Here is a 26,008-nt window from a genome sequence, read left to right on the forward strand (position 1 = left end):
CAGTTTCCAGCCCAAATCAGACCAGGGCCTAGTGTGACGCTGTTCAGATGCCTCTTGAAAGCATGCTTGCTTTGGAGGGCTTCCATCCTGAGATGTCAGTTATGCAGATCAAGTTTTATACCTGCTGAAATGGTGTTGTTTTTTAAAGTTGAGTAGAATAGATGGGCTTATTGTATCAGAGTTTGTGAAACTGATTTTATTCATTCTCAGAGCTTGGATTTCTGTGTTGTATTTTGCTTTTACCATGTATCTTGCTTCCATGGTGTAAAGGGAATTGGGGTTGCTTGTGCGTAGAGGGTGTGCATGCTCTAGGCAACGTTCCCTGGCTAAACCTTTCCCTAGCTGGTCAGCCTTTACTCCGTGGCTGTGTCAGTCACTGGTAGAATCCGTCAGTGGGCGTTTCCTGAACTTCTTCCAACATAAAAACTCCTTGACACCAAGTCTCCGCTTAGACTGCCTGCGCGGAGGTCTTCTGTGCAGAGTGGGCGTGGCCAGCGGAGGTCCTGGACTCTCCCCGCTGGTCTCTGTGGAAGAGTCCTGGAGCCCTCTCTCCGAAGTCCTTCCCTGCTCCCCTTCCTTCCAGGTGTCACGCTGATTTCCTTCTCCAAGGGAAGTGTTCTCTCTCCCTCTGCTGGTCCCTTCTCCCGCATCGTCGCGGAGCCTTACCTCCACTCTGGGCTTCGATGGCAGTTCCCTGACATCCACCTCCCCCCCAGGACCCCCCTCACCTCCGTCCCGTTCCTTGGGCCTAAATTCCTCCCTTTCCTCTGACAGTGATGGGGGAAATCCCCGGAAGGAACTACCCCCCTCTTCTGAAGATTCAAACATTGCTCTCCACCTGCTGCTATATCTCCGCACAGGGTAATCTTCCCAGTCCGATTCCTCTCCCTCGGATACCTCTCCTCCCTCCTCTTCGGAAGCCGGAAACCCCATAAAATCTTCTTCCTCATCTGTGGTGCCAAATTGCTCCTCCCAGAACCTCGCTGTTGGTTTGGGTTTCCTTGGGAACCTGCCATGAAACTCCCCCCGGAGATACTCATCCCTAATGGTTTCCGCAGGAACCCACGTGTTTTCCGACTCGGGTTCCCCCTCCCAAGCCACCCAATACTCCACCTGTCCTCCTCTCCATCTTGAATCGAGTATTTCCTTGGCTTGACTACTAAGTTCCCTCTCCTCTACGCGTGGGTGAGTGGGGACCTCTCTCTCCCGCCCCGGAAATTCCAGTCCCTCCCTGTACGGAGAGAGTAGGGACCTATGGAACACTGGGTGTAGTTTCATGCTGGTTGGCAACTTGAGCCTGGTTGGCAACGGAGCCTTACCTCCACTCTTGGTTTCGATGGCAGTTCCCTGACACATGGCTTCATGCAGTACAGCTGTCTCACAATTTGCTTACTAAATAAAGTTTACCTAAGAGACTTGCTAAAGGGGAGCAGCTCCAAACTGCCCATGTTCTGTCCATGACCATGGCGGAAGACCACAATGATTTCTCTCCTCAAATCTGGGTCCCCGAGAGAGGTTGGGGAAGAGATTGTGGCTGGAGATTGTGAGAGTTGTAGAGGCCAGGACTGCCTCTGACACATTCCGTTTTGCTCTTTGTGCCACAGGAAAATGAGAGGTTGAAGCAGGAGATCGTTGAGAAGAGCAGCCGCATTGAGGAGCAGAACAAGAAGATTGGTGAACTGATTGACCGCAACCAACGGTGAGGGAGACTCTTGCTCACTTTTGATGCTCTATGAGAAACAGCTGGTATTTGTGGCTGAAGCCTAAAGCTCAGGTGGCCTGGCTCAATCCCCAGGCACCCCAAGGCTGCTGCCAGTCTGAGTGGACAGTACTGGGCTGGATGGACAAATAGAGGAATACAGGAATATAGCCAGTGTGGGGTAGCAGTTAAGAGGGTCTGTCAGAGTAAGATCTGGGAGACCAGGGTTCCAATCCCCACTCTGCCTTGAAGGTGACCTTGGGCCAGTCACACTCTCTCAGCCTAAGCTACCTCACAGGCTTGTGAAGATAAAAAAGGGAGGAGAACTATATACCAGTATTTGAGCTCCTTGGAGGAAAGATGGAACATAAAATAAGAACTATTATGATTCTGATATAAAGGATAGAAGCTCTCCTAGGGTGGCTTTTCAAAAGTGAGATCTACATATGATACTGCCTTGATTTATTATTATTTTTCACATGAGAGGATGGAAAGTATCAAATCATGCAAACATTCACGTGTGCAAAAAACAATTCTTCCCCCAGCTATGTGGAGCAGGGCAACCTGTTATTTGAGCAGAGCAACAGCTCACTGCAGAGGACCATGAAGCACACCCAGGCAAGGGTCCTACATGCTGAAGAGGAGAAGGTAAGCCCTGGCAGCGTGACAGCCACAACAGGAAGGCCAAGTGACTGAGGCTGTGGGGAGGGCAAGTGCTATCCCAGGAGTTCACAATCGCTAGTGCAGGTCACAATTCCCCTTTGCCTGCAGGCCAGAAAGAAGTTACATTTCTGAGCAGCAGCAACAACAAAATAGAACAAACGATTAGCTAGGTATACATGCACATACAGGTAAAAGATTCATAAGCTTCAGGTAATCCTTTGAAAAGCACCTCAGGTTGGCATGACGTGAGCAAGCACAATGAATCTCCCCCTCACTTCCTCCTATGCAGCCAAGAAGAAGGGTGTGAGAGTTTCCACTTCTAGGTAACTGCTGCTTCCTCTGTTGTCTGGACTGAGAACAGCCATTAATGTTAAGCAGAATTAGTTTCTGAAGTTAGCTTATAGTAACAGACATTTGAAGTTGGTGTGTTTGATATTACCCATAGTTGATGTTAGCTGCAGCTTGTTGTCCCAGGCAACACAGCAAACCATGGCTGGGCATAAGTGTCAGGGTTCCCGGGCGCATGAGAGGAGGAGATGTAAGGGGAGAGCATGCAAGTCCAGGTTTGCTGTGGCTTGTTCTTGCTTGGGCATGAGCGTGCAAATCTTGCCATTAAGGGATCTTCCATGCATCTTACCCTGAGGCCGCTGGGATTTTGAGAGATATAATCAGCCCTTGGACCACAGAATAAGCAGAGTGCTCTTAACCCAGAATGCCATTGCCTCTTTTGATAAAACTTTCTCCCCTCTTGCTGTTCTTGCTTCTGGTGGTGTTAACTCTCCTCTCCTTGTCGCCACTTTTCTCTCTAGCACATGCCACCACTGGATTACTTGCAATTCCCAGGAACAGCATGCTGTCTCCAACAGTGGAGGGAGACCCTAGCCCTTGTGGCTGCTGGCTGTGTATAGCTTTTCCTGCCCCATTGTTTTGTCTAAGCCGCTGCTAAAGCCATCTAACTGTTTGGCCTTTATTTTATCTTGTGGGAGAGAGCTCTGCTGTGTGAAGATGTCCTTTCTTTTGTCTGTCCCGAATTTTCTGGGGAAATCTTTTCTGCTCTCCATTTTATGCACCTTTGTCGTGCATGCTTTTTCCTGAACTAACTAAAAAGCCTCCCCCTGCTCCTCATAGCCTTGCCAGTAGACCAGTTCTTCAGGGTGTTTCCTGGGAGACTCATTCTTAGCATTTGGGAGCCTCCAAAAGCACAGCTCTTGCATCCTCCCAGGAAAGGTCTTGTGGGCACTCCTTTTTAAAAAAATGATATTTATTAAAGTTTCAAAAAAGGTTACAAAAATAAGAAAAAGGGGGGGGGGGAAAGGAAAAAATACACAATACAGAAAAATAAAAACACTTAAAAACAGATCAATCTTTCCATATCTTGTCTTTCATTTACTTGTTTCCCTGACCTCCTCACACCTCCCTTTTTTGTATTCCAGTTCAGTTAGTTAGTTAGTTCAGCAAATCCTTTCCCTCTTTGTTTTCATCCTAATCCTTTAACTTAATATATTGTAACTTTGGATTCTCACCTGTTAACAAACCATTTTTACATACTCCTTTGTAACATTGCTGCTAAAACCACTTAACTTCATTCTGACATCATTCTAACATTCATTAATTTTGCAGTATTTCTGTAAATAGTCTTTAAATTTCTTCCAATCTTCTTCCACCGACTCTTCTTCCTGGTCTCGGATTCTGCCAGTCATTTCCGCCAGTTCCATGTAGTCCATCACCTTCATCTGCCATTCTTCCAGGGTGGGTAGATCTTGTGTCTTCCAGTACTTTGCAAGAAGTATTCTTGCTGCTGTTGTAGCATACATAAAGAAAGTTCTATCCTTCTTTGGCACCAATTGGCCAACCATGCCCAGGAGAAAGGCCTCTGGTTTCTTCCGGAAGGTATATTTAAATACCTTTTTCATTTCATTATAGATCATCTCCCGGAAAGCCTTAATTCTTGGGCATGTCCACCAAAGGTGAAAGAATGTACCTTCAGTTTCCTTACATTTCCAACATTTATTATCGGGCAAATGATAGATTTTTGCAAGCTTGACTGGTGTCATGTACCACCTGTATATTATTTTCATAATATTCTCTCTTAAGGCATTACATGCCGTAAACTTCATACCTGTGGTCCATAACTGTTCCCAGTCAGCCATCATTATGTTATGTCCAACATCTTGTGGCCATTTAATCATAGCAGATTTCACCGTTTCATCCTGAGTATTCTATTTCAACAGCAAGTTATACATCTTTGACAAAATCTTGGTTTTGGGTTCTAACAGTTCTGTCTCCAATTTTGATTTTTCCACCTGGAAGCCAATTTTCTTGTCCAAATTATATGCCTCCATTATCTGATAATAATGAAGCCAATCTCGCACTTTATTTTTTAGTTTTTCAAAACTCTGCAATTTCAATCTGTCTCCCTCTTGTTCCCAAATTTCCCAATATTTTGGCCATTTGGCCTCCATATTGAGCTTTTTCTGCGCCTTCGCTTCCATCGGTGACAACCACCTTGGGGTTTTATTTTGAAGTAGGTCCTTGTATCTTATCCAGACATTAAACAATGCTTTCCTGACAATATGATTTTTAAATGCTTTATGTGCTTTGACCTTATCATACCATAAATATGCATGCCATCCAAATACATTATTAAAGCCTTCTAAATCCAAAATGTCTGTGTTTTCAAGAAGCAGCCATTCTTTCAGCCAGCAAAAAGCTGCTGATTCATAATAAAGTTTAAGGTCTGGCAGGGTAAATCCACCTCTTTCCTTTGCATCCGTTAGTATTTTAAATTTTATTCTAGGCTTCTTGCCCTGCCAGACAAATCTAGAAATATCTCTCTGCCACTTCTTGAAGCAATCCATTTTATCCAAAATTTGCAATGTTTGAAACAGAAATAACATTCTAGGCAATACATTCATTTTAATCGCAGCAATACGGCCTAGCAGTGAAAGCTTCAAATTTGACCAGATTTCTAGATCTTTTTTCACTTCAGTCCAGCATTTTTCATAATTGTCTTTAAATAAATTCCCATTTTTAGCTGTCATGATAATCCCCAGGTATTTCACTTTCTTAACCACTGTTAAGCCTGTCTCATTCTGAAACCTCTCTCTCTCAATCTCTGTTAATTTTTTTTTAATATAAAATATTTATTAAGGGTTTTAAACAATTTAAACAATACAACAAACTTCCCTCTCACAATCCAAAAAAAAGAAAGAAAAACACCCTAAACCAAAAAAAAGACAAAAGAAAACATACCAAACATACAAAAAAGCAAGCAAAAAAGACATAAAAAGACATAAGAAAGAAAACAATTCAATTTCTTAAATATTATTTCCATAACCCTCTTTCATGACTCCCTCACGTTTCCCTTTTCTGTGTTCCTGATTAGCAAATCATGTTCAGCAATACATCACCTTCTCTCAAAATTTGTTATAAATTGTACATTTCAACTATTATGTCTCCAATTTTACCCTTTGTTGTCAAGTGTTTAGATATTTTAGCTTGACATAATATTGTTCAAATTTCATCTTTGTTCATATAGTTCAGTTATTTTCATACTCCTTTCCGCTAGGTTACTAATGCCATATTTTCTTTATATCCTGCATCATTCTAACATTCATACAATTTACAATACTTTTGCAAATAATCCTTGAATTTCTTCCAGTCCTCTTCCACTGTCTCTTCTCCCAGGTCTCGAATTCGGCCAGTCATTTCTGCCAGTTCCATATAGTCTATCAGTTGCGTCTGCCATTCTTCCAGTGCTTTGCGATGAGTATTCTTGCTGCTGTTGTCGCATACAAAAAAAAAGTTTGGTCCTTCTTTGGCACCATTTGGCCGACAATGCCCAAAAGGAAGGCCTCTGGTTTCTTAAGGAAGGTATATTTAAATACCTTTTTTAGCTCATTATAGATCATTTCCCAGAAAGCCTTAACCCTTGGGCACGTCACCAAAGGTAGAAGAATGTTCCTTCAGTTTCTTTACATTTCCAACAGTTATTGTCTGGCAGATGGTATATTTTTGCAAGCTTGACTGGGGTCATGTACCACCTATATATCATTTTCATAATATTTTCTTTCAAGGCATTACATGCCGTGAATTTCACACCGGTGGTCCATAACCGTTCCCAGTCAGCAAACATAATGTTGTAACCAATGTCTTGCGCCCATTTTATCATAGCTGATTTAACCGTTTCATCCTGAGTGTTCCATTTTAACAGCAAGTTATACATTTTTGAAAGTATCTTAGTTTTTGGTTCTAACAGTTCTGTTTCTAGTTTCGATTTTTCCACCTGGAAACCTGTTTTTTTTTTTGTCCATATTAAAAGCCTCCCTGATCTGAGCATAATGTAGCCAGTCTTGCACTTTATCCTTTAATTTCTCAAAACTCTGCAATCTCCATATGTCTCCATCTTTTTCTACTATTTCCCAATATTTTGGCCAATTGGCCTCCATATTGAGTCTTTTCTGAGCCTTAGCTTCCATTGGTGACAGCCACCTTGGGGTCTTACTTTCTAACAAATCTTTGTATCTTATCCAGACATTAAACACTGCCTTCCTGACAATATGGTTTTTGAAAGCTTTGTGAGCTTTAACCTTGTCGTACCACAAATATGCATGCCACCCAAATACATTGTTAAACCCTTCCAAATCCAAAACGTCAGTGTTCTCCAGAAGTAGCCAATCTTTCATCCAGCAGAAAGCTGCTGATTCATAGTACAATTTCATGTCTGGCAGGGCAAACCCCCCCCCCCTCTTTCTTTAGCATCAGTTAATATTTTAAATTTTATTCTGGGCTTTTTGCGCTGCCAGACAAACCTGGAGATATCTCTCTGCCACCTCTTGAAACACTCCATCTTATCCACAATCTGCAAAGTCTGAAACAGAAATAACATTTTTGGCAATACATTCATCTTTATAGCAGCAATTCGACCCAACAAGAAAAGCTTCATTTTTGACCAAATTTCTAGGTCCTTTTTAATTTCTGACCAACATTTTTCATAGTTATCTTTAAATAGATTCAGATTTTTAGCTGTCATATTGACCCCTAGATAATTCACCTTTTTAACCACATTTAGGTCTGTCTCCTTCTGAAACCTTTCTTTTCCTGCAATTGTCAAGTTTTTTTCCAAAACCTTAGTTTTCTGCTTATTTAATTTAAATCCCGCCACCCGACCAAATTCTTGAATCAGTTCTAACACCCTTTTCGTACTAAATTCTGGCTCCTGTAATGTCAAAACTAGATCATCTGCAAAAGCTTTAAGTTTATACTGTTTAGCTCCGACCTGAATTCCTTCAACCAACCGGTCCCCTCTGATCATGCTCAGGAGCACCTCCAGGACCGAGATAAATAGCAGTGGGGAGATGAGCAACCCTGTCGTGTTCCTTTCTCAATCTTAAACTCTTCTGTCACCACATTATTAACTATCAGTTTTGCCTTTTGTTCTGAATAAATTGCTTCTATACCGTTTTCAAACCCCCGTCCCACTCCCATCCCTCTAAGATTTTCCTTCATAAATTTCCATGAAATGTTGTCAAAGGCCTTCTCCGCATCAATAAAAATCAATACTGCTTTTGTATTGGTGTTCATTTGCAAAAGTTCCAAAATATCAATAATGTTCCTTGTATTGTCAGACAAATGTCTACCTGGGAGAAAGCCTGCCTGGTCCTTGTGAATCACTTCATTAGTCTATTTGCCAAAATATCTGCAAAAATTTTGTAATCCACATTTAACAGGGAAATGGGACGGTAGTTCTTAAGTTGTGTCTTTTCAGTTTCAGATTTAGGTATCAATGCGATGAAAGCTTCTTTCCACGACTCCGGTGCCTTCCCCCCCCCCCTAATCTCATTGCAAACCTCCTTTAATGGTTGAATCAGATGGTCTTTCAAAGTCTTATAATACTTAGAGGTAAGCCCATCCGGCCCTGGAGATTTGCCCAATTGCATATTCTGAATGGCACCTTCAATCTCTTGTTCTGTTATTTTATAGTTCAATGTTGTCTTATTTTCTTGAGATAGTTTTGGTAATCCATTGTTTCGTAAAAAATGGTCTATCTCAATCTCTTTTTGCGGCCCTTGGGTATAAAGTTGTTTAAAATATCTCTGGAAGCATTTTCTAATCTCCACAGGGTTCTGAATGTTTCTCCCTTCAACTTCTAGGTTAGTAACCGTATTCAATTTTTGTCTCTTTTTCAACTGCCAAGCTACCAGTTTTCCACATTTATTTGCCGATTCAAAAGTCCTTTGTTTCATTTGTTTGATTTTCCATTCAACTTCCTGATTTATCAATTTTGAATATTGTGCTTGATAGAGTTTAATTTCTCTCAGAATCTCCTGTGACTTTGGTTTCAGTCTTAACTTTTTCTCACCTTCTTTTATTTTATCCAAGATCTTATCTTTTTTCTCATTCTGAGCTCTTTTCTTTATTGTATTCTGTTGTATCAGAAACCCCCTCATAACCGCCTTACTTGCATCCCAGATTACTCTTTTTTCCACTGTGGTTTTCAAATTTATTTCAAAATAATCACTCAGAGTCTTATGGGCCTTTTTAACAATCTCCTGGTCTCTAAATAAGGTGTCGTTCATCTTCCATCTAAAGAAGCCGGTTGTAGTTAGTCTCATTTCCATCTTTACTGTGTTATGGTCGGAGCAGGTTTTTGGGCAGATTTCCACTTTTCTAGTCTTAGGTGCCAGTCCTCTAGTTATCCATATTTGGTCGATTCTTGTCCATGTCATTTTGGCTTCAGAGAAGAATGTCCCCTCTCTTTCCAGGGGGTTCTTTGTCCTCCAGATGTCAACCAAGTCCATATTGTCAGTTAGTTCAAAAAAAGTTTTTGGTAGTCTGCCCTCTTTTGTCATAGTTTGGTTCTGCGCTTTATCCATGTTCGTAGATACCACCCCATTCATATCACCCATCATAATGATGTTGTTATAGTCCATGTAGTCCAACATTGTCTCATGCAGCTTCTTGTAAAATTCCGATTTCCCCTCATTCGGTGCATAGATTCCCAAATTAAGAATTTCCCCCCTTGTATTTGCACTTCAATTGCCAAAATTCTTCCTTGCTCGTCTTTAAAAAGAAATTTTGGTGACAGGCTCTCCTTTGCATATATCACAACTCCTCTTTTCTTCACTCGGTCCGATGAAATAAATTCTTGGCCTAGTCTCTTGTTGATTAACACTTTTCTGTGGAGCCTGATCACATGTGTTTCCTGCAAGCAGATAATATCTAATTGTTCCTTTTTTAATAAATGAAAGATCCTCTTCCTTTTTTCCGGGGAATTACAGCCGTTAATGTTCCAACTTATAAGCTGCAGACATCCTGGACGTTTCTATTCTCCCTTTTGTGGTGGTGTCTCTTTCTCCTGGTCTTTAGGCCCCAAGGGTGCAGGTAACAATCCTGGTAGTCCAGAACCCAAGGCCCCAGTTCTACAGTCCCTTTCTGAAGGTCTTCTCCGTGATCACTCAAAAATTTTTCCTTGTCTTCAGCTGTTTTAATTTTCACTTTCTTCCCTCTAAAATTAAAGGATAGTCCCTGGGGAAACTCCCACCTAAAAACAATTGAGTTGCTTCTCAACAGTTTAACAAGATCTGCGTAGCAAGATCTGAGCTCCAATAGATGTTTCGGGATATCTTTATAGATTTCCACTCTCAAATCTTGAATTTCAAGTGATTTTTGAAAGTGAGCACTCAGTATCTTATCTCTTTCCTCCTTCGTTCTCAGAGAAATCAAACAGTCTCTAGGCTTGCCCTTTTTCACAACTTTTCCCAGTCTGAATGCACTTACAATAATAAAATCTTTGTCTTCTTCCAAAGGCCAAAATTTTGTAAATTCTTTTGTCAAGTAATCAATTAAATCCCCTTTTTCAAGCTCAGGAATTGACCTCAATCTCAAATTATTCTCCTTACTTCGTAATTCAATCATAGACAGAGAGGCCTGCTGTTCACCTATCTGCTTGCGCATAGGTTTAACTTCCTCTTGTACAGCTTCTGCTTTCTGTTTAGCCTCCTCAGCTATTTTGCGATTTTCTGTAGTAGCTTCAAACAACTTCCCAATTGATTGTGCATTTAAAGCCACTTGTTTAGTCAGGTTGTCAACACTAGCTGTATTTTGATCAATTTTAGATGATTGTTCAGATACTTGTCTACTCAGGCCTTCCAATTTTTCAAAAATTTTATCAAGTACTGAGTCCCCTCCTGCAGCCATTCCTTCTGTCCTGGCCTGCTCTGATTCTTCCTCTTGTGCCAGTACAATGGGAACCGATGATCTGCGCAGATGTGAAATTACAGTAGTTTGTTGTGTCTTAGTTTTAGCTGATCTTGTTCTCCCAGTTCCACTCATCCCAGTTCTGTCTACGTGTCAAGGTCAGTCAGTGAGCTATTCCCATGGGAATCCACAAGCCAAGAGATAAACAAAAAAAAAGGAAGAATAGCAGTTCCCCAGCAGTTATAACCCACAATTCCTCTAGAGGGAGTTTAGATGAATTAGGGAGGAGATCAAAGTTATTGTTCTTATAAAAGTTTCTTACACTCTCCAAAATCCCTAAATAACAGTGACCAACAGCTTCTAAGTCCCAAAAGTCCTTCAGCACTTTAAATCTTAGCAGAGTTCTCCTTAAGTTACTTACAATGTCTCAGAAAGTGCCAGGTTCCATGAAACAATGTATCAGTTCAGCAGAACAAGTAACAGTCCAATGTAACAATCCAGTTATCCAAATCCACAAACTGACAGTTTTGACAGTCTGGCAGCCCGACTGCCTGGGTTTCTTGAAGAAATTTATAAATCCAATAAGAAAGAGGTACAATAGCGTCCAAAGATCGGGAAATAAAATCAAATAGTGCCAAAACCAAATCCAATTTGATTGATGCTCGGATTAGTTCCTTTTTAAGTACGACTTCAAAGGCGTTAGAAAGTTTAGAATCTTTCCTTTGAATCTTTTAAACAGTACCGGGAGACGGACTTCCTGGTTGCGTCTCCCGTTTTAGCCAAATTCTCAATTTAAAGTTGGTCCCCCAGATCGGTCTTTTCCCCTTACTCACGGGTTGTTGCGTTCTTTAGCTGAATTGTTCCAGGAAAAGGGTCAGCGCTCACCGACAGCAGCTTTGCGGCTTCACTCCACAGAAAGAGCGATCGACTCACAGCACCGCGCCAGCCCCTTTACGCTCCGGATCCCCTTGCGGGTTTCCTTCAACGTTTTGGGGGGCGCTAATGGTGCCCGCCGAGTCCCACGGCCACAGGCCAACTCTGCCTGTGGTTTTCTGATATGGGTTTCCGCTTCGTCGTAGCGGACGACCCGTTTCTGTGGAGCTTCCCCTTCACAGCAAGAAGGAGACCGCCATTGTCGTTTGCGTCGCCCCCGGAAGTCCTGTTAAATTTTTCTCTAAGACCTTTGTTTTTAACTTATTTTGTTTAAATCCTGCAACCTGACCAAATTCTTGAATCAGTTCCAAAACTCTTTTAGTACTAGATTCTGGCTCCTGTAACGTCAATACTAAGTCATCTGCAAATGCTCTCAATTTGTACTGTTTGGCTCCGACTTGTATACCTTTAACCAATTGGTCCCTTCTAATCATATTCAACAGGACCACCAGGACAGATATAAAAAGCAGTGGGGAGATTGGGCAACCTTGTCGTGTCCCTTTCTCCATCTTAAATTCCTCTGTCACCACGTTATTCACAATTAATTTAGCCTTTTGTTCTGAATAAATTGCACTTATACCATTTCCAAAGCCTTGACCTACCCCCATCCCCTGTAGATTCTTCTTCATAAAACTCCAAGAAATGTTGTCAAAAGCTTTCTCCGCGTCCACAAATATCAGAACTGCCTTGGTATTAATATTCACTTGTAATTTTTCTAAAATATTGATTATGTTTCTCATATTATCAGACAAGTGTCTACCCGGGAGAAAGCCTGCTTGATCTTTATGAATCTCTTCCATTAACACTTTTTTTAGTCTTTTAGCCAGAATGTCTGCAAAGATTTTATAATCCACATTAAGCAGTGATATGGGGCGGTAGTTCTTAAGCTGCGTCTTTTCAGTCTCTGTTTTCGGTATAAGTGTAATATATGCTTCTTTCCACGACTCTGGTGCCCTTTTCCCATCCATTATTTCATTACAGACTTCCTTTAAAGGTTGTACTAACCATTCTCTTAAAGATCTGTAGTATCTAGAAGTCAGTCCATCCGGTCCTGGAGATTTACCTAATTGCATATTCTGAATGGCACCTTCTACCTCCTGTTCAGTTATTTTATAGTTCAGCATTAATTTATTTTCTTGAGAGATTTTTTGTAATCCATTTATTTTCAAAAATCGGTCTACATCAATTTCTTTCTGTGGCCTTTGTGTATATAGTTGTTTAAAATACCTCTGGAAACAGTTTCTAATCTCAACTGGGTTCTGTATGTTCTTTCCTTCCACTTCTAAATTTATAATAGTATTTAGTTTTTGTCTTTTTTTCATTTGCCAAGCCAACAATTTCCCACATTTATTAGCCGACTCAAATGTCTTTTGTCTCATTTGTTTAATTTCCCATTCTATCTCCTTATTCATCATTTTCATGTATTGTACTTGATATAACTTTATTTCTCTCAAGATCTCTTGCAACTTTGGTTTTGCTCTCAATTTCTTTTCACTTTCCTTTATTTTCTCCAATATTTTATCCTTCTTTTCATTTTGAATTCTCTTCTTTATTGCATTCTGTTGTATCAAGAACCCTCTCATAACAGCTTTGCTTGCGTCCCAGATTACTCTTTTTTCAACATTAGTGTTCATATTTGACTCGAAATAGTCTCTCAAGGTTTTTTGGGCCTTCTTAGTCACTTCTTCATCTCTAAATAAGGTGTCATTCATCCTCCATCTGAAGGAGCCAGTTGGTGTTAGTTTCATCTCCATCTTCACAGCATTATGGTCGGAACAGGTTTTTGGGCAAATTTCCACTTTTCTTGTCTTTGGTGCCATTCCTCTAGTGACCCATATTTGGTCAATTCTTGTCCATGTCATTTTGGCTTCAGAGAAGAAGGTTCCCTCTCTAGCCAAGGGATTCTTTGTTCTCCAGATATCAACTAAATCCAAGTTGTCTGTCATCTCAAAAAAGGTTTTCGGTAGTCTGCCATCCTTAGTGACTACCTGTCTTTGTGCCTTGTCCATATGTGTAGATACCACTCCATTCATATCTCCCATCAAAATCACATTATAATCCAAATAGTCCATCAAGGTCTCATGCAACTTTTTAAAGAATTCAGATTTCCCCTCATTTGGTGCGTAAACTCCTACTATTAAGAATTTCTCTCCTTGTATTTGAATTTCAATTGCCACAAATCTTCCTTGGTCATCCTTAAATATAAATTTCGGTGATAGTCTCTCCTTTGCATAAATCACTACTCCTCTTTTTTTAACTTTATCTGATGAGATAAATTCCTGGCCCAGTCTTTTATTAATCAATACTTTTCTATGTAGCCTTATCACATGTGTTTCCTGTAGACAAATCAAGTCCAATTGTTCCTTTTTTAATAAATGAAACACACTTTTCCTTTTCTGGGGGGAGTTGAGACCATTACAATTCCAGCTTAATAGTTGCATAGCCATGATGTAGTTACTTTACTTTTCCTCCAACTGCACCAAGTGCCTGTTCCTGCTCTATCGGTGGTATCACCTTCTCTGGCAGTCTTTTAATCCAAAAGGTAATTTTGCTATGTCTAATATTCGTCTTTCTAGTGCTCTTAACTCTTCTCCAGATACTTTCTGCAGGTTTTCTCCGTGGTCTTTCAAAAATCTTTCTTTGTCATTCACTGATCTTATTTTTATCTTTCTTCCTTTGAAGCTAAAAGATAGGCCTTGGGGAAATTCCCACCTAAAGATGATTCTGTTGCTTCTCAACAGGGCAACCAAATCTCCATAATTGGACCTAAGGTCCAAAAGATATTTCGGAATGTCTTTAAATATCTCCACTTTTGACTGGTGTATTTCCAAAGTCTTCTGGAAGTGCAGACTCAAGATTTTGTCTCTCTCCTCTTTTGTTCAGAGGGTGATCAAACAGTCTCTCACCCTGTTCTTCTTCCCTCCTCTTCCCAGCCTGAAAGCACTCACTATCTTGAAATCTTCCTTGTCCAAATCTGGGTTCCAAAAGTCTGCAAATTCCTGCATAAGAAAGTCAGTCAGATTGTCTTTCTCAAGTTCAGGTACGGCCCTGATCCTCAAATTCGTTTGTTTCTCCTTCAATTCAATCATAGACAATATCGACCTGTGGTCTTCAAGTTGCTTATGTATCGGTGGTATCTTCTCTTCTACAGAAACTGCTATTTCATTTGCTTCTTCAGCTGTCTTTCAGGTCAAAGTAGATTCCTGTAGCAGTTTCTCAATAGTTACTGTATTAGTATTTACCTTCTGTCCCAAATTGTTGACACTTGTAGGATTTTGGTCAATTTTGATTGATGCTTCAGCTACTTGTTTACTTAGTTTTTCCAGAGATTCATTAATTTTGCCTAATGCTTGAGCTAAAACATCTTTGGGTGTCATTTATTTAGGTTTAGGTTGTACAAATGCAGCCCCTGATGATACAGAGGGGCCAGATGTTGAAGCTCTTCGTTGAAGCCCAGCTTCTGGGCGAAAAGATCTACCAGACCTCGTTGTTTTTTCCTGAGGCAAATCTGTCTTTTCTTTTCCATCTGCCATAACACTCTAGTTAAAGCCCAAGGTCAGTCCCATGGCCAGAATTTGTTTTGAAGTGGAAAATTCCCCTCGCCCAGTTGTTATTGTAACAATTTCAAACTTCCTCTAGGGGAACACAGTAGCAGTCAAAAGTTGTTGCCTTAAAATAAATAACCTTTTTTTTAATCCCCCAATTCACAAAATAGACAACAGTTTCAATTTCAGTTATTTTCCAGTTACTTTAGAACCAGGAGAAGCCAGCCAGAAACATTGTATCTCACTTGCAGAGTTAGCTGTCAAAAAGTACTCTATTCATTAACAGTGCATTTCACAGTACGGCATTCTTGTTGTCCAATGGCAGCCCGTTCCCAGGTTTTAAGCGGTGGATTTTAGCTTCCTTTTCTCTCTTTTTGCAGGGAAATACAGTTCACACCTTTTCCCCCTCCTCTCCTGCAGCCAAGGGGGGAGATCGCTTGTTTTGATGTTAGAATTATAGTCCTTTTCAAGTGTCTTTCAAGGTTTTAGCTTACAAGTTCATTGCTTTGCTCTATTTACAAAGAACGGAAGGCAGACTTCCTGTTTATGCCTCCCCGCTTCGGTATCAAATTACGTCTTTGTTCTCCTTTATTTCCAAAATTTGTTTCCTTTATTTGTTCTCCTTTATTTCCAAAATTAACCTACTCACGGGTAGTTGTTTTTGTAGCCAGATTGTCACAGGAAAAAGGTAGCACTCTCCGGTAACGACTGTGCGGCTTCACTCCACAGAAGAAGCAGTTGACTCTCAGCACCACGCCACTTCCCCACTTCACTCCGGAGCCCGTAATTGGGCTCCTTTGCAGATTTGGGGGGGCGCAAAAGGTGCCCGCCGAGTCCCACGGTCACAGGCTTCACCTGCCTGTGATTTTTTCAAGGGTCCCTGCTTCGCCGTAGCGGAACAGACCTGATTCGCGTAGAGCCAGTCCCTCCGGATCAGTGGGAGTCCGCCATTACCGATGGCGCCACCCCGGAAGTCCAACCGTGGGCACTCCTTCCCCATATGTTCTCCTGTCTCTTCTGCTCCTTTGCGTTGCAGGTCAGGATCAGCAAGAAGCTAGCGGAAGCCACGGCGCAGATCACCCAGCTCCAGCTGGAGCTGGCCCGTCATCAGAAGCAGGAGATGAATCTCCACTCCCAACTGAATGAAGCCCTGACAGAGTCGGAGAGGCAGAAAGCCCAGGTCAGCCGACTCCGTGCACAGCTGGCAGGTAAGGGAAGCTGAGAGGAGGCGCTGAAATGGCAGAAGAGCACTATCCAAGCACATGCAGAGTAGTTTTATCATCCTAGGAAATTCTTTAGCTTGCGGGTACGGAGCCTGTGGCCCTCCAAGTACTACTGGCCTTCACATCTCATGAGCCCCAGCAAGCGTAGCCAGGGATGATGGGGTTGGAGTCCAGCAATCTCTGGAGGTCCTGCTCCTTAGGGCCTCCTGCAATGTAGCTGTTAAAAATCAGACACACAATCTCCAAAATACTCTTGACTTTAATTCCATCTTTTTAAAAAAGGCAAGCTTCTGATCTCTACAAACTTGATTGATTGTATTTCTATGCTGCTTTTTGTTGAAATAAATCTCCAGCTTACAAACAATAACATAATGTAACATAATAGAAAATGGGTTTGTGCAGATTCTGCACCTTCCTTGCCCTGCATGCAAGAGCAGAGCAGTGTAAGAGTGAGAAGAAACATATGATATGTCTTCAAAGTTACACGGAGGCCCCATCCACACTATACAGCATTATCATGCCACTGCAGAAGGCATGGCTTTCTCCCTAGGAATCCTGGGAAGTGTGGTTCGTTCCTGCTGCCAATACAGTGGTACCTCGAGTTACAGACGCTTCAGGTTACAGACACTTCAGATTACAGACTCCACTAACCCAGAAATAGTACCTCGGGTTAAGAATTTGTTTCAGGATGAGAACAGAAATTGTGCTCTGGTGGCGTGGCAGCAGCAGCAGCGGGAGGACCCATTAGGTAAAGTGGTACCTTAGATTAAGAACAGTTTCAGGTTAAGAACGGACCTCCAGAACGAAATAAGTACTTAACCCAATGTACCACTGTAGTTGTGTTGAACTGGAGAGCCCTGCTTAAGCAGCCATTTCCAGCATAGTTTAACAGTCTGGGAATTGTAGCTGGGGGTGATGGCAGACTGGGGTTTCCCACCACCTCTCAGCTCCCTTAAGAGAATGTTCTCAGTTCCCAGAATGTTTTGTGGGAAGCTGTGAGTGTTTAAAGCATATAGTGCAGATGGCACTGTACTTAGGCATAGCTACAGCAGTGGATGGAAACAAGGACTTGCATTGTAACCGGCTCTGTGCCCCACCTCCACAGAACTTCAGAAATCGTCTGACGACATGAAAAGCAGATACCAGGAGGAGAAGCTGAGTGGGAAGAAGTTGGATGAGAAGGTGGCAGCCCTGGAAGAGGAGGTGGCTGATCTCCGCGTTAAGAAGGAGAATCTGGAGAAGGTAGTGCCCAGGGGTGGCAAAAGTCATCACCCGAGGCCAGAAGTGGCTCCCTGGAAAACTCTCTCTGACCCTTAGGATTCTCCCAGTGCCACCCCTCCCCCCCAGCTTTGCACCCTTGACTGTTCTTTGCCTCCCTGGAAGATGCCCTTGAACTCTGATCATGCGTCTTCTTTCATTCTTAAAGGGAGGATTGAAAGGGACAAGTGGGGAAATTAACGTATGTTGCTCCACTACCATCACCCCTCTTATATCATCTGGGTTATGACACTGCCCTTGAATCCTTGAGGCAAAGGCTTTGGGACATCTCACATAGGGACCTGCGATCCCGATCTTATGTAATTTGTAGCCTGGTCGCAGCTGGAATCCAATGCGGGTATGACTATTAAATATCCTCATACCTTAGGAATTTGTCTGTACCTACCTATCGGCGTTTATTTACCAAAGCCAGACTAAATATATTTCCCTTAGAAGTTCTAAATGACAGGCTGAGAGGCAGCCTCTATCAGAATAGGCTTTGTTTATGTTCTCAGGACATCGATTGCATGAACAAGCAAGGGACCAACTGATCAATCCCCTACTGGCAAATTTTCCAGGAAAATCTGAATCCTCCCATATTAAATACCTTTTGGAAGACAGGTCAAATGATATTACACTGGCCGTGGCAAAGTTTCTTTCGGAGGTTGTAAGAAACAAATATCATTATGCTGTAGATAAAACAAAATGGACTGCCTTGGTTTCTTCCATCCGTCTGGTTGTTTTAACTGTATCTAGTTTAGAAATTGTTTTGTGGATCTTTGGACCACAATAAAGTATAGATAGATAGATAGATAGATAGATAGATAGATAGATATCATTATGACACCACAGTCTACACTGTGCCTCATTTCCAAAGAAACACAGACTAAGTGCCTAGACCCCTGGAATCTTGCACCGGTCAGAGATTGGAGTGGCATTTAGCCCCATATTACTAATCATGGGAGCAGCAAAGAGGGTGAAGCCCAGCCCTCTAGAAATAACAGGTTGTATCTAAGGTACTACAAAGTGAAAGTCACTTAGCTGAGCCTGTGTGGCTGAGTAGGGATTCAAACCCTGGTCTCCTGAGTCCTGGTTAGAGACCAACCATTACACAGTACTTTCATCAGGGGCTGCAGTCGTTTTTGTGGCAAATAATCCCCCCTCCCCTCTACTTGTTCCAGACAACAACTCTGCAGCTGCTGGAGAGTCAGGAGGAGCAAAGGGGGAGCAGCAGCACCGAGGAGGAAGGACCTGCGGGAAGGAAGCAGCCAAGTGCCGCACCCCTTTATGGGGATCCCCACAGCAACTCTCTCCGAGAACCAGCCCCAGTGGCATCCCCCGCTCCTTTGGCTAATCTGAAGGAAAGCTCAAGCAGTCCTCCATCCACCGCTCTCGAAGGAGCCCAAGACAGTCTGCTTTTTGCAGCTCCTGAGGCTCATTCTTCGGAAGCACTGGTTGAAGAAACACGTGCAGCCTCTGCTTAAACTGCAAGGCCGCCTCTCAGGCTCTCCACAAGAATTGAGAAGGAGAGGCCAAGCACTCAGGGTGAAATGGACACAATAGAAATAATTTTGAAATAATTTATTTATTTTTTACTTGCATTTTCATTATTTGGGTCTTTGGCTAATGTTTTCTCATTTGCTTCTATTTCCTTTCTAATTTGATCGAGTTTTTCCTCTCTAATTCTTTTTTGTATCGCATCATGTTGTATATAAAAGCCTCTTATGAAAGCTTTTCTTGCATCCCATATCACTCTGATGTATGTTTCTTGTGCCATGTTTATTTGAAAAAATTCCTTCAGAAGCTCTTGTGCTTTGTTCATTATCTTTTCATTGTTTAAGATTTTTTCATTCATTCTCCATCTTCGGTTACGAATGGGATCTGTTCTGGAGCCTGGCCACATCCCAAAAACTTTGAAACTGGAGACGCCCTTCTGTGCATGCGCACAGCTCGATTGAGCACTTCTGTGCATGACCACGCAGTGAAACCCGGAAGTATACACTTCCAGGTTTGCAACCCAAGGATTACGTTACCCAAAGGTAACATAACCTAAGGGTCAACTGTATTTTTTTGTTGTTTCTTAACTCCATCATAATTGAATTATGGTCTGTTATTGATTTAGGTTGTATTTCTACCTTTTTGATTTTCCAAATTAAATTGTTTGATACACAAATTCCAGCTATTCTTCCTGCCTATTGCTTGGCCTCAGAATAATTAGTGTATTATTTTTTCATTTGGGTATCTATGTCTCCATGCGTTTTTTAAATTTAAATTTTCTGCCATTTGAAAAAATGAATATGGTAATCTCCCTTCTTTTGATTTTTCCCCTCTCTCTGTTCTAATTCTATTGAGGTAATGCCTGAGAACCTGAGATCCAGGCATACCCCTGTCACGCAAATATAGTCTTTCACACTTACTCCCATCTCAGTACAAAGGAAAGTATTTACAGCTCCTTGGTCCCTGAGTCAAATCAAATACACCCCTCTGTCTTGTCCGGCTTCATCCCACTATAGGATGGATAGTCATTGTGACTGAGGTGGTTGGATATCACTGGCCATGACTCCTTGGGAAGGCCCTGCAGATGTGTCTGTACATCTCGGGGATTATGGTGGGCTCACTCACCCCTCCCCTTATACCTCACTTCCCTGGATCCTAAATGCCATTGGAACGGAGAAGATAGATACAATGAGTGATTTCCGATGAATTTCTAAAGTTTTCCCATTGAGCCAGTGCATAAATACATTTATCAGTGAATCGCTCCCAACCCCTTCTTTCCTGCTCTCAAGAGCTGGGACTCAAGATTTTACAGCTTTTAATTGGAATTATATATTGACAAGACACTGGCTTTTTCTGCCATCTATTAATTCCAACTCTGGGGAGCCCAACTCTCCCTCCCACCCTACCCCCAACACTTTTTCTGTCATGCTGGAGGAATATGTTGACAGGGACGCGGACTTATAAAAAATATTGGGGGGGCCCGGGAAAGCTCATGAATAATAAATAAGCTCATGCATATGCAAATAAAGTGGCGCGTCCTCCTCGTGAGCGAATAGGGAGAGCGTGCTGCGCCTATTAATCAGCTCTGGAGCGGAAATTGGGTGGAGCTTTTGCTCGGGAGGGAGGGCAGGAGGCATGCAGCCCGACCCTGTGCATTTTGGGCTGGGGGAGGGGCGGCGATGGCGCTCTGCTGGAGGGGCGCTGAAGATTATTGGGGGGGCGGAGCACCCCCAAACGAATTTTTGAGGGGGCTCGGGCCCCCTCAAGCCCCATGGAGTCGGCGCCTATGTATGTTGACCTGACTGATATTTTGGGAAATGGTTTGCCCATTTACCCTCTATACAATTGGAGAACTCTCCATCTATAATACCAAACTTGGCATGAGGGTTCCCAGGGTGGGGCGGCAGACCTTATTGCTGTTTCTATGTTGGGTGCCATTTTGAATCAAGATGGCAGACTTAAATTTCAGTTTGGCATGACTTTGCCCGTTTTGTGGCACATGGTAAACCACAAGTAGATATATGATCGCTAGATTCAGCTCAGGAGTGCTCAAGGTGTGTGTAGGGGGGTCTTCATTGATGTTTGGATTTTGGGTGCCATTGTGAATCCTGGACAGTACCTGTGTGTGTGTTATTAGTGTGGGGGGTGTTAGAGGAGAGGTAGTACCTTTGGTGGAGGACACACCATGCTCCTTCGGTGGTAGTTTGTTCTCAGTGAGCCAGCCAGCAAGAAATCATACGGAATAACTGAGGTTAACTCTTTATTAGAAGAAAAAAGGCCTGCTTGCTCCCTTCATCAGAGCAAGGAGTTAGACGTGCTCTTGCGAGTGGGTCAAGTCTGAGGCCTTCTTCTGACATTAGAGCTGCTGAGGGATAAAAATAATTACGCTCTCCGCAGTCCCAAACATGGTTAGAAGCCTACAGCTTGCTTTAGTTCTGCTAAACACTTGCTGGGTGTGAACAGAGAGCCAAAACAAACCTCTGTCTTACCTTTCTGGCTCTGAGCTGGAGGAAGATGATGCAGGTGCAGAGACAGGGAAAGATACATCTTTGTCCTTCATCTTACTTCATCTTTCAGTGGTGCAGCAGGCTCTTTGTAGCAAGGGCATGTTCTGGTGACCACAAATTTTGAATTGGCTACTCAGGTTACGCTAGCTTTACAAGCTCGTTATAAGACATTGTAGAAAAATCAGCAATGCTTCTGTTCACTGATTCCTGGAATTTTCTTGAAATGTAGGCTTCAGCTGCAAATATTACTGGAGCAGTGTGTGGGAATGAAAGGCACACCACTTGTTCAGTGCAAGAATTAACCTCAAGAGATGATCCCAGAGTTGGATTATTTTCTACGACATGTCATGGGTGTTTAGAGTAAGATGCATCACCAAACCTCTTAAATCCGACATTATTTTTGCATTCAGGTACCTCAAAGGGACTTACACAGTAAAGCAACTGAGGGTGTGAACACACTCCATTGTCAAAGCACACAATGCCCCCTTACCACAAAAACCTCTTAAATCCCACATTATTGGCTACACCAGCTCAGTTTCCTCTTCAGCTATTTGTCCGATCTAACCAACATCTGTTAGGATTTGAATGAGTACAAAGAATTTGAACCTGCTGTTTCTGGTAACAGTGATATTATCCCCACAAAAACGGGCTGGCAAGCAAAAATGATAGAAGATCTACAGCTTGCCAGAACAACAGGGAGAATAAGAGGAAATTCCATACCAAAAGTTAATCAAGATCGGATAAGATTTAAGGAAGATCTTAAAAAGGAGTGGCAACGTTAATCTCCTGACAGACCTAGAATGAATCTTGGAATATGGAGAATGTACATAGTAAAAGTTTATGGATATTAAACGAGAAGGCTAAATAAGAAGAAAGAAATGTGTTTTGCCAGACCAAGTGTAAATAGCACAATGAGAAGAATCGGAAGTTAGCTACCTGCGCCTTCCTCGCCTTCTCTTCCTTCGCTCGATCTCCTCAGACGCGTCCCTTCTTCGCCCGGCGAGCGGAGGCGCCACCTCATTGGCCAGCATCGAGCGAGCGTCACCCGCCCTCCCGCCTCCCTCTCCCAGAAGCCAGCTTCCCATTGGTCCAGCCGTGTCCCCCTCCCTTTCCGTCAAACTTAAGAGTCCCGCCGCCAAATTCGCGGCAGCGGCAGCAACAGCTGATCGCTGGCGTCCCCGTGCACGCGCTTCTTCCCTCCGCGTGGAAGTTTGGCCCCTTTGGGGGCCGCGAATGCCGCCGGCCGCTTTGGCTTGCTAGTTTCGCTTCCGCAGCCCAGCGCTTGAGCCATGGCCGAGAAGTTGCAGCCGCGCTCTCGCCTCCCGGCTTGGGCTTAGTCGAGGGGCGCGGGGAGCGAGGGGCCGTCAGGATGTTGGGGGACATGGATGAAGAAGACGAGGCCTTCCAGCTTCCGACGGGAGGGTGAGAATGCGGCGCCTCTCTGCGGGGGGGGGGGGAGATGCGGGGTGTGCGGGTGTCTTTGGGTCGGCGTGAGGCGGCGGGGCTGTGTGAGGGGACCATAGTTGTGTGTGGGGCTGGGGCTGCATGTGGGGTTGGGGCAGCATGTGGGGTTGGGGCAGCATGTGGGGCTGGGGCAGCATGTGGGACTAGAGCTGTATGTGGGGCTGGGGCAGCATGTGGGACTAGAGCTGCATGTGGGGCTGGGGCAGCATGTGGTACTAGAGCTGCATGTGGGGCTGGGGCAGCATGTGGGACTAGAGCTGCATGTGGGGCTGGGGCAGCATGTGGGACTAGAGCTGTATGTGGGGCTGGGGCAGCATGTGGGACTAGAGCTGTATGTGGGGTTGGGGCAGCATGTGGTACTAGAGCTGCATGTGGGGCTGGGGCAGCATGTGGGACTAGAGCTGTATGTGGGGTTGGGGCAGCATGTGGGACTAGAGCTGTATGTGGGGCTGGGGCAGCATGTGGGACTAGAGCTGCATGTGGGGCTGGGGCAGCATGTGGTACTAGAGCTGCATGTGGGGCTGGGGCAGCATGTGGGACTAGAGCTGCATGTGGGGCTGGGGCAGCATGTGGGACTAGAGCTGCATGTGGGGCTGGGGCAGCATGTGGTACTAGAGCTGCATGTGGGGCTGGGGCAGCATGTGGGACTAGAGCTGCATGTGGGGCTGGGGCAGCATGTGGGACTAGAGCTGTATGTGGGGCTGGGGCAGCATGTGGGACTAGAGCTGTATGTGGGGTTGGGGCAGCATGTGGTACTAGAGCTGCATGTGGGGCTGGGGCAGCATGTGGGACTAGAGCTGTATGTGGGGTTGGGGCAGCATGTGGGACCATAGCTGTGTGGGGGGCTGGGACAGCATGTGGGTCTGGGGCAGCATGTGGGTCTGGGGCAGCATGTGGGACCATAGCTGTGTGGGGGGCTGGGCAGCATGTGGGGTTGGGGCAGCATGTGGGGCTGGGATGGGTGTCTGCAGGCTTGCGAAGGGTGATTCCGAGCACATGCAGAGGGGTTTGTCTGCAAATACGTGCTGTTAGGCGCTGAGAGAGGCGAAGTTCAGAGTCTTTGAGCCAGCAAGGTTCCTTCTCTCTCTTTCTCTCTTTTTCCTTCTTTCTGTCTCTCTGCCTCACAGCGTTGCTGGTGAGGATGAAATGGGCGGGGTTTCGGCCAGCTAAGGATGAAATGGGAGGCGCTGGGTTGCATCCGACTAAGCTATGCGTTGGTTACGCCCGCCCATTTCAGTGGACCAACTCTGAGCTGAAACCGAAGTGCCTTGTGTTTTCACTGTTTCTTACATGCTTAGCTTTGGAGCATGCAGTGGCTAAAAAGTTCGCCTCTCATGATGATGGGTGCGGGAGGCAGGGACCCTGCTGCAGAAATAGTAACCTCCGCAACCCCAGACCCCTACACCACTGGTGATGGGAGTGCACTTGCTCTACAATCCAGAGGGCCAAAGGAACCCCACACCTTTTGTAGAGTGAGAGAATACATTATGTTTTAGTAGTGGTTTGGGACTAGGAAGTTCAGCCCAAGGGTTAATGGGGAAAGGAGCATTTTTCTTAAAAAGCAAGACTTATTGGGGAGTAGACTCCACTGAATTCAACTGAACTTCCCCATGAATGTACATAGGGTTGATTTGCATACAAATGCCTGTTGCCTGTGCTGTGGTGAAATATTTTCCCTTTTCCTGATTCTAGCTTTCTGTTTCCACTTCTTCTGTGCTGATGTTACACTGAGAGAGAGTCACAAAGTGAGCTTCATCTCCAAGTGGGGGTCTGCACCCTGATCTCCCAGGTCACAAGTTGGCATTCTAACTCCTGCCCTAAAGTGGGTGCCAGTAACAGGACTGAATGGAGGTGTTTTGTGGTCTTAAATTCCTTCTACAAAAGGAACCCTAAGAAAGATTTCTAGTGCCCTTTACACTGTGACATTTTAGGTGTTCAAAATAAGGGCACTGCACTGCTGCTTTTGGCAACACTGGCAGTGAGCAAAGGTCAGAGTGACATATAGCCAGTGGGAGTTGTAGTTCAGAAATTTATGGAGAACTGCAGATGCCCCCCCAATATTCAAAATATAGTCTGGCCCCCCACAAGGTTTGGGGGACAATGCACTGCCCCCTGCTTAAAAAGTTTGCTGGCCCCCGATCTATGTCTTCCCAGAATGTCACTCTCCCCAGAAGGGGAAGCAAAGCTCACAATCTCTGTTCCGCTTGCTTCTTCTTTTTTTTTAGATAATTTTATTTATTTATACATACAACAAGAAAAACACACAGAGAGAAAAACACAAATACCAAATTACACACAAATTACAAAAATAACCATAGACACATAATTTTCTTGGCAAACAATAAAACATCTATTGGTCTTAACACTAAAGACCCAACTTCCCGTCTATTCCATATTTCAAATTCATATTACGTATTGCCAATACACATTTTTTTTCATAATTAAACTTATTCTCAATAAATCTAATTTCTTCTATCTACCTAGCAACTATCACTGAAGTTCCTCGAATGCTGCAACAGAATTTAAACTACTATATTTATTTTTCAGATATTCTTTGAAAACCTCCTATTTAGAAACAAATTCTTGTTTTGATTTATTCTTTATTTTTTCTGATAAACCATCTAATTCGGCATATTCTGTCAGCTTTTGGATCCAATCTTGTATAGAGGGGATTTCATTACTCTTCCATTTTGCTGCGATCAAAACTCTTGCTGCTGCCGTCGCATATAAAAAGATACCCTTACTCTTTTGTGGAATATCCAAATCTGTTATTCCCAGGAGGTAGGCCTCTGGTTTTTTATTGAAAGAGATCTTTAGCATTTTTTGCAGTTCTGCATGTATACTCTCCCAGAATACCTGTATTTTCCTACATATCCACCACATATGATTGAATGTTCCTGAGTCTCCGCATCTCCAACAATTACTTGACACATTTTTATACATTTTTGAAAGTTTCCGTGGTGTTAGATACCATCGATGTTGCATTTATGAAAGTTCTCTCTAATTGTGTAACAGTTTGTG

At 43.4% G+C, this 26,008-nt stretch overlaps 1 protein-coding gene across 1 annotated transcript in view; it reads left to right on the top strand.

The window, feature by feature from the left end:
* LOC310698429 (FK506-binding protein 15-like) overlaps positions 1 to 26,008 on the top strand; it is a 268,796-nt gene that overhangs the window by 24,994 nt on the left and 217,794 nt on the right. The window contains exon 3 of the mRNA XM_083485533.1: positions 22,901 to 22,945. Within this exon, the coding sequence (XP_083341659.1) occupies positions 22,901 to 22,945 (45 nt within the window). The remainder of the gene's footprint in view (positions 1 to 22,900; positions 22,946 to 26,008) is intronic.

Source organism: Podarcis liolepis, assembly GCF_965112155.1.
Source record: "Podarcis liolepis genome assembly, chromosome: Z".
In the NCBI taxonomy this organism is placed as follows: domain Eukaryota; kingdom Metazoa; phylum Chordata; class Lepidosauria; order Squamata; family Lacertidae; genus Podarcis; species Podarcis liolepis.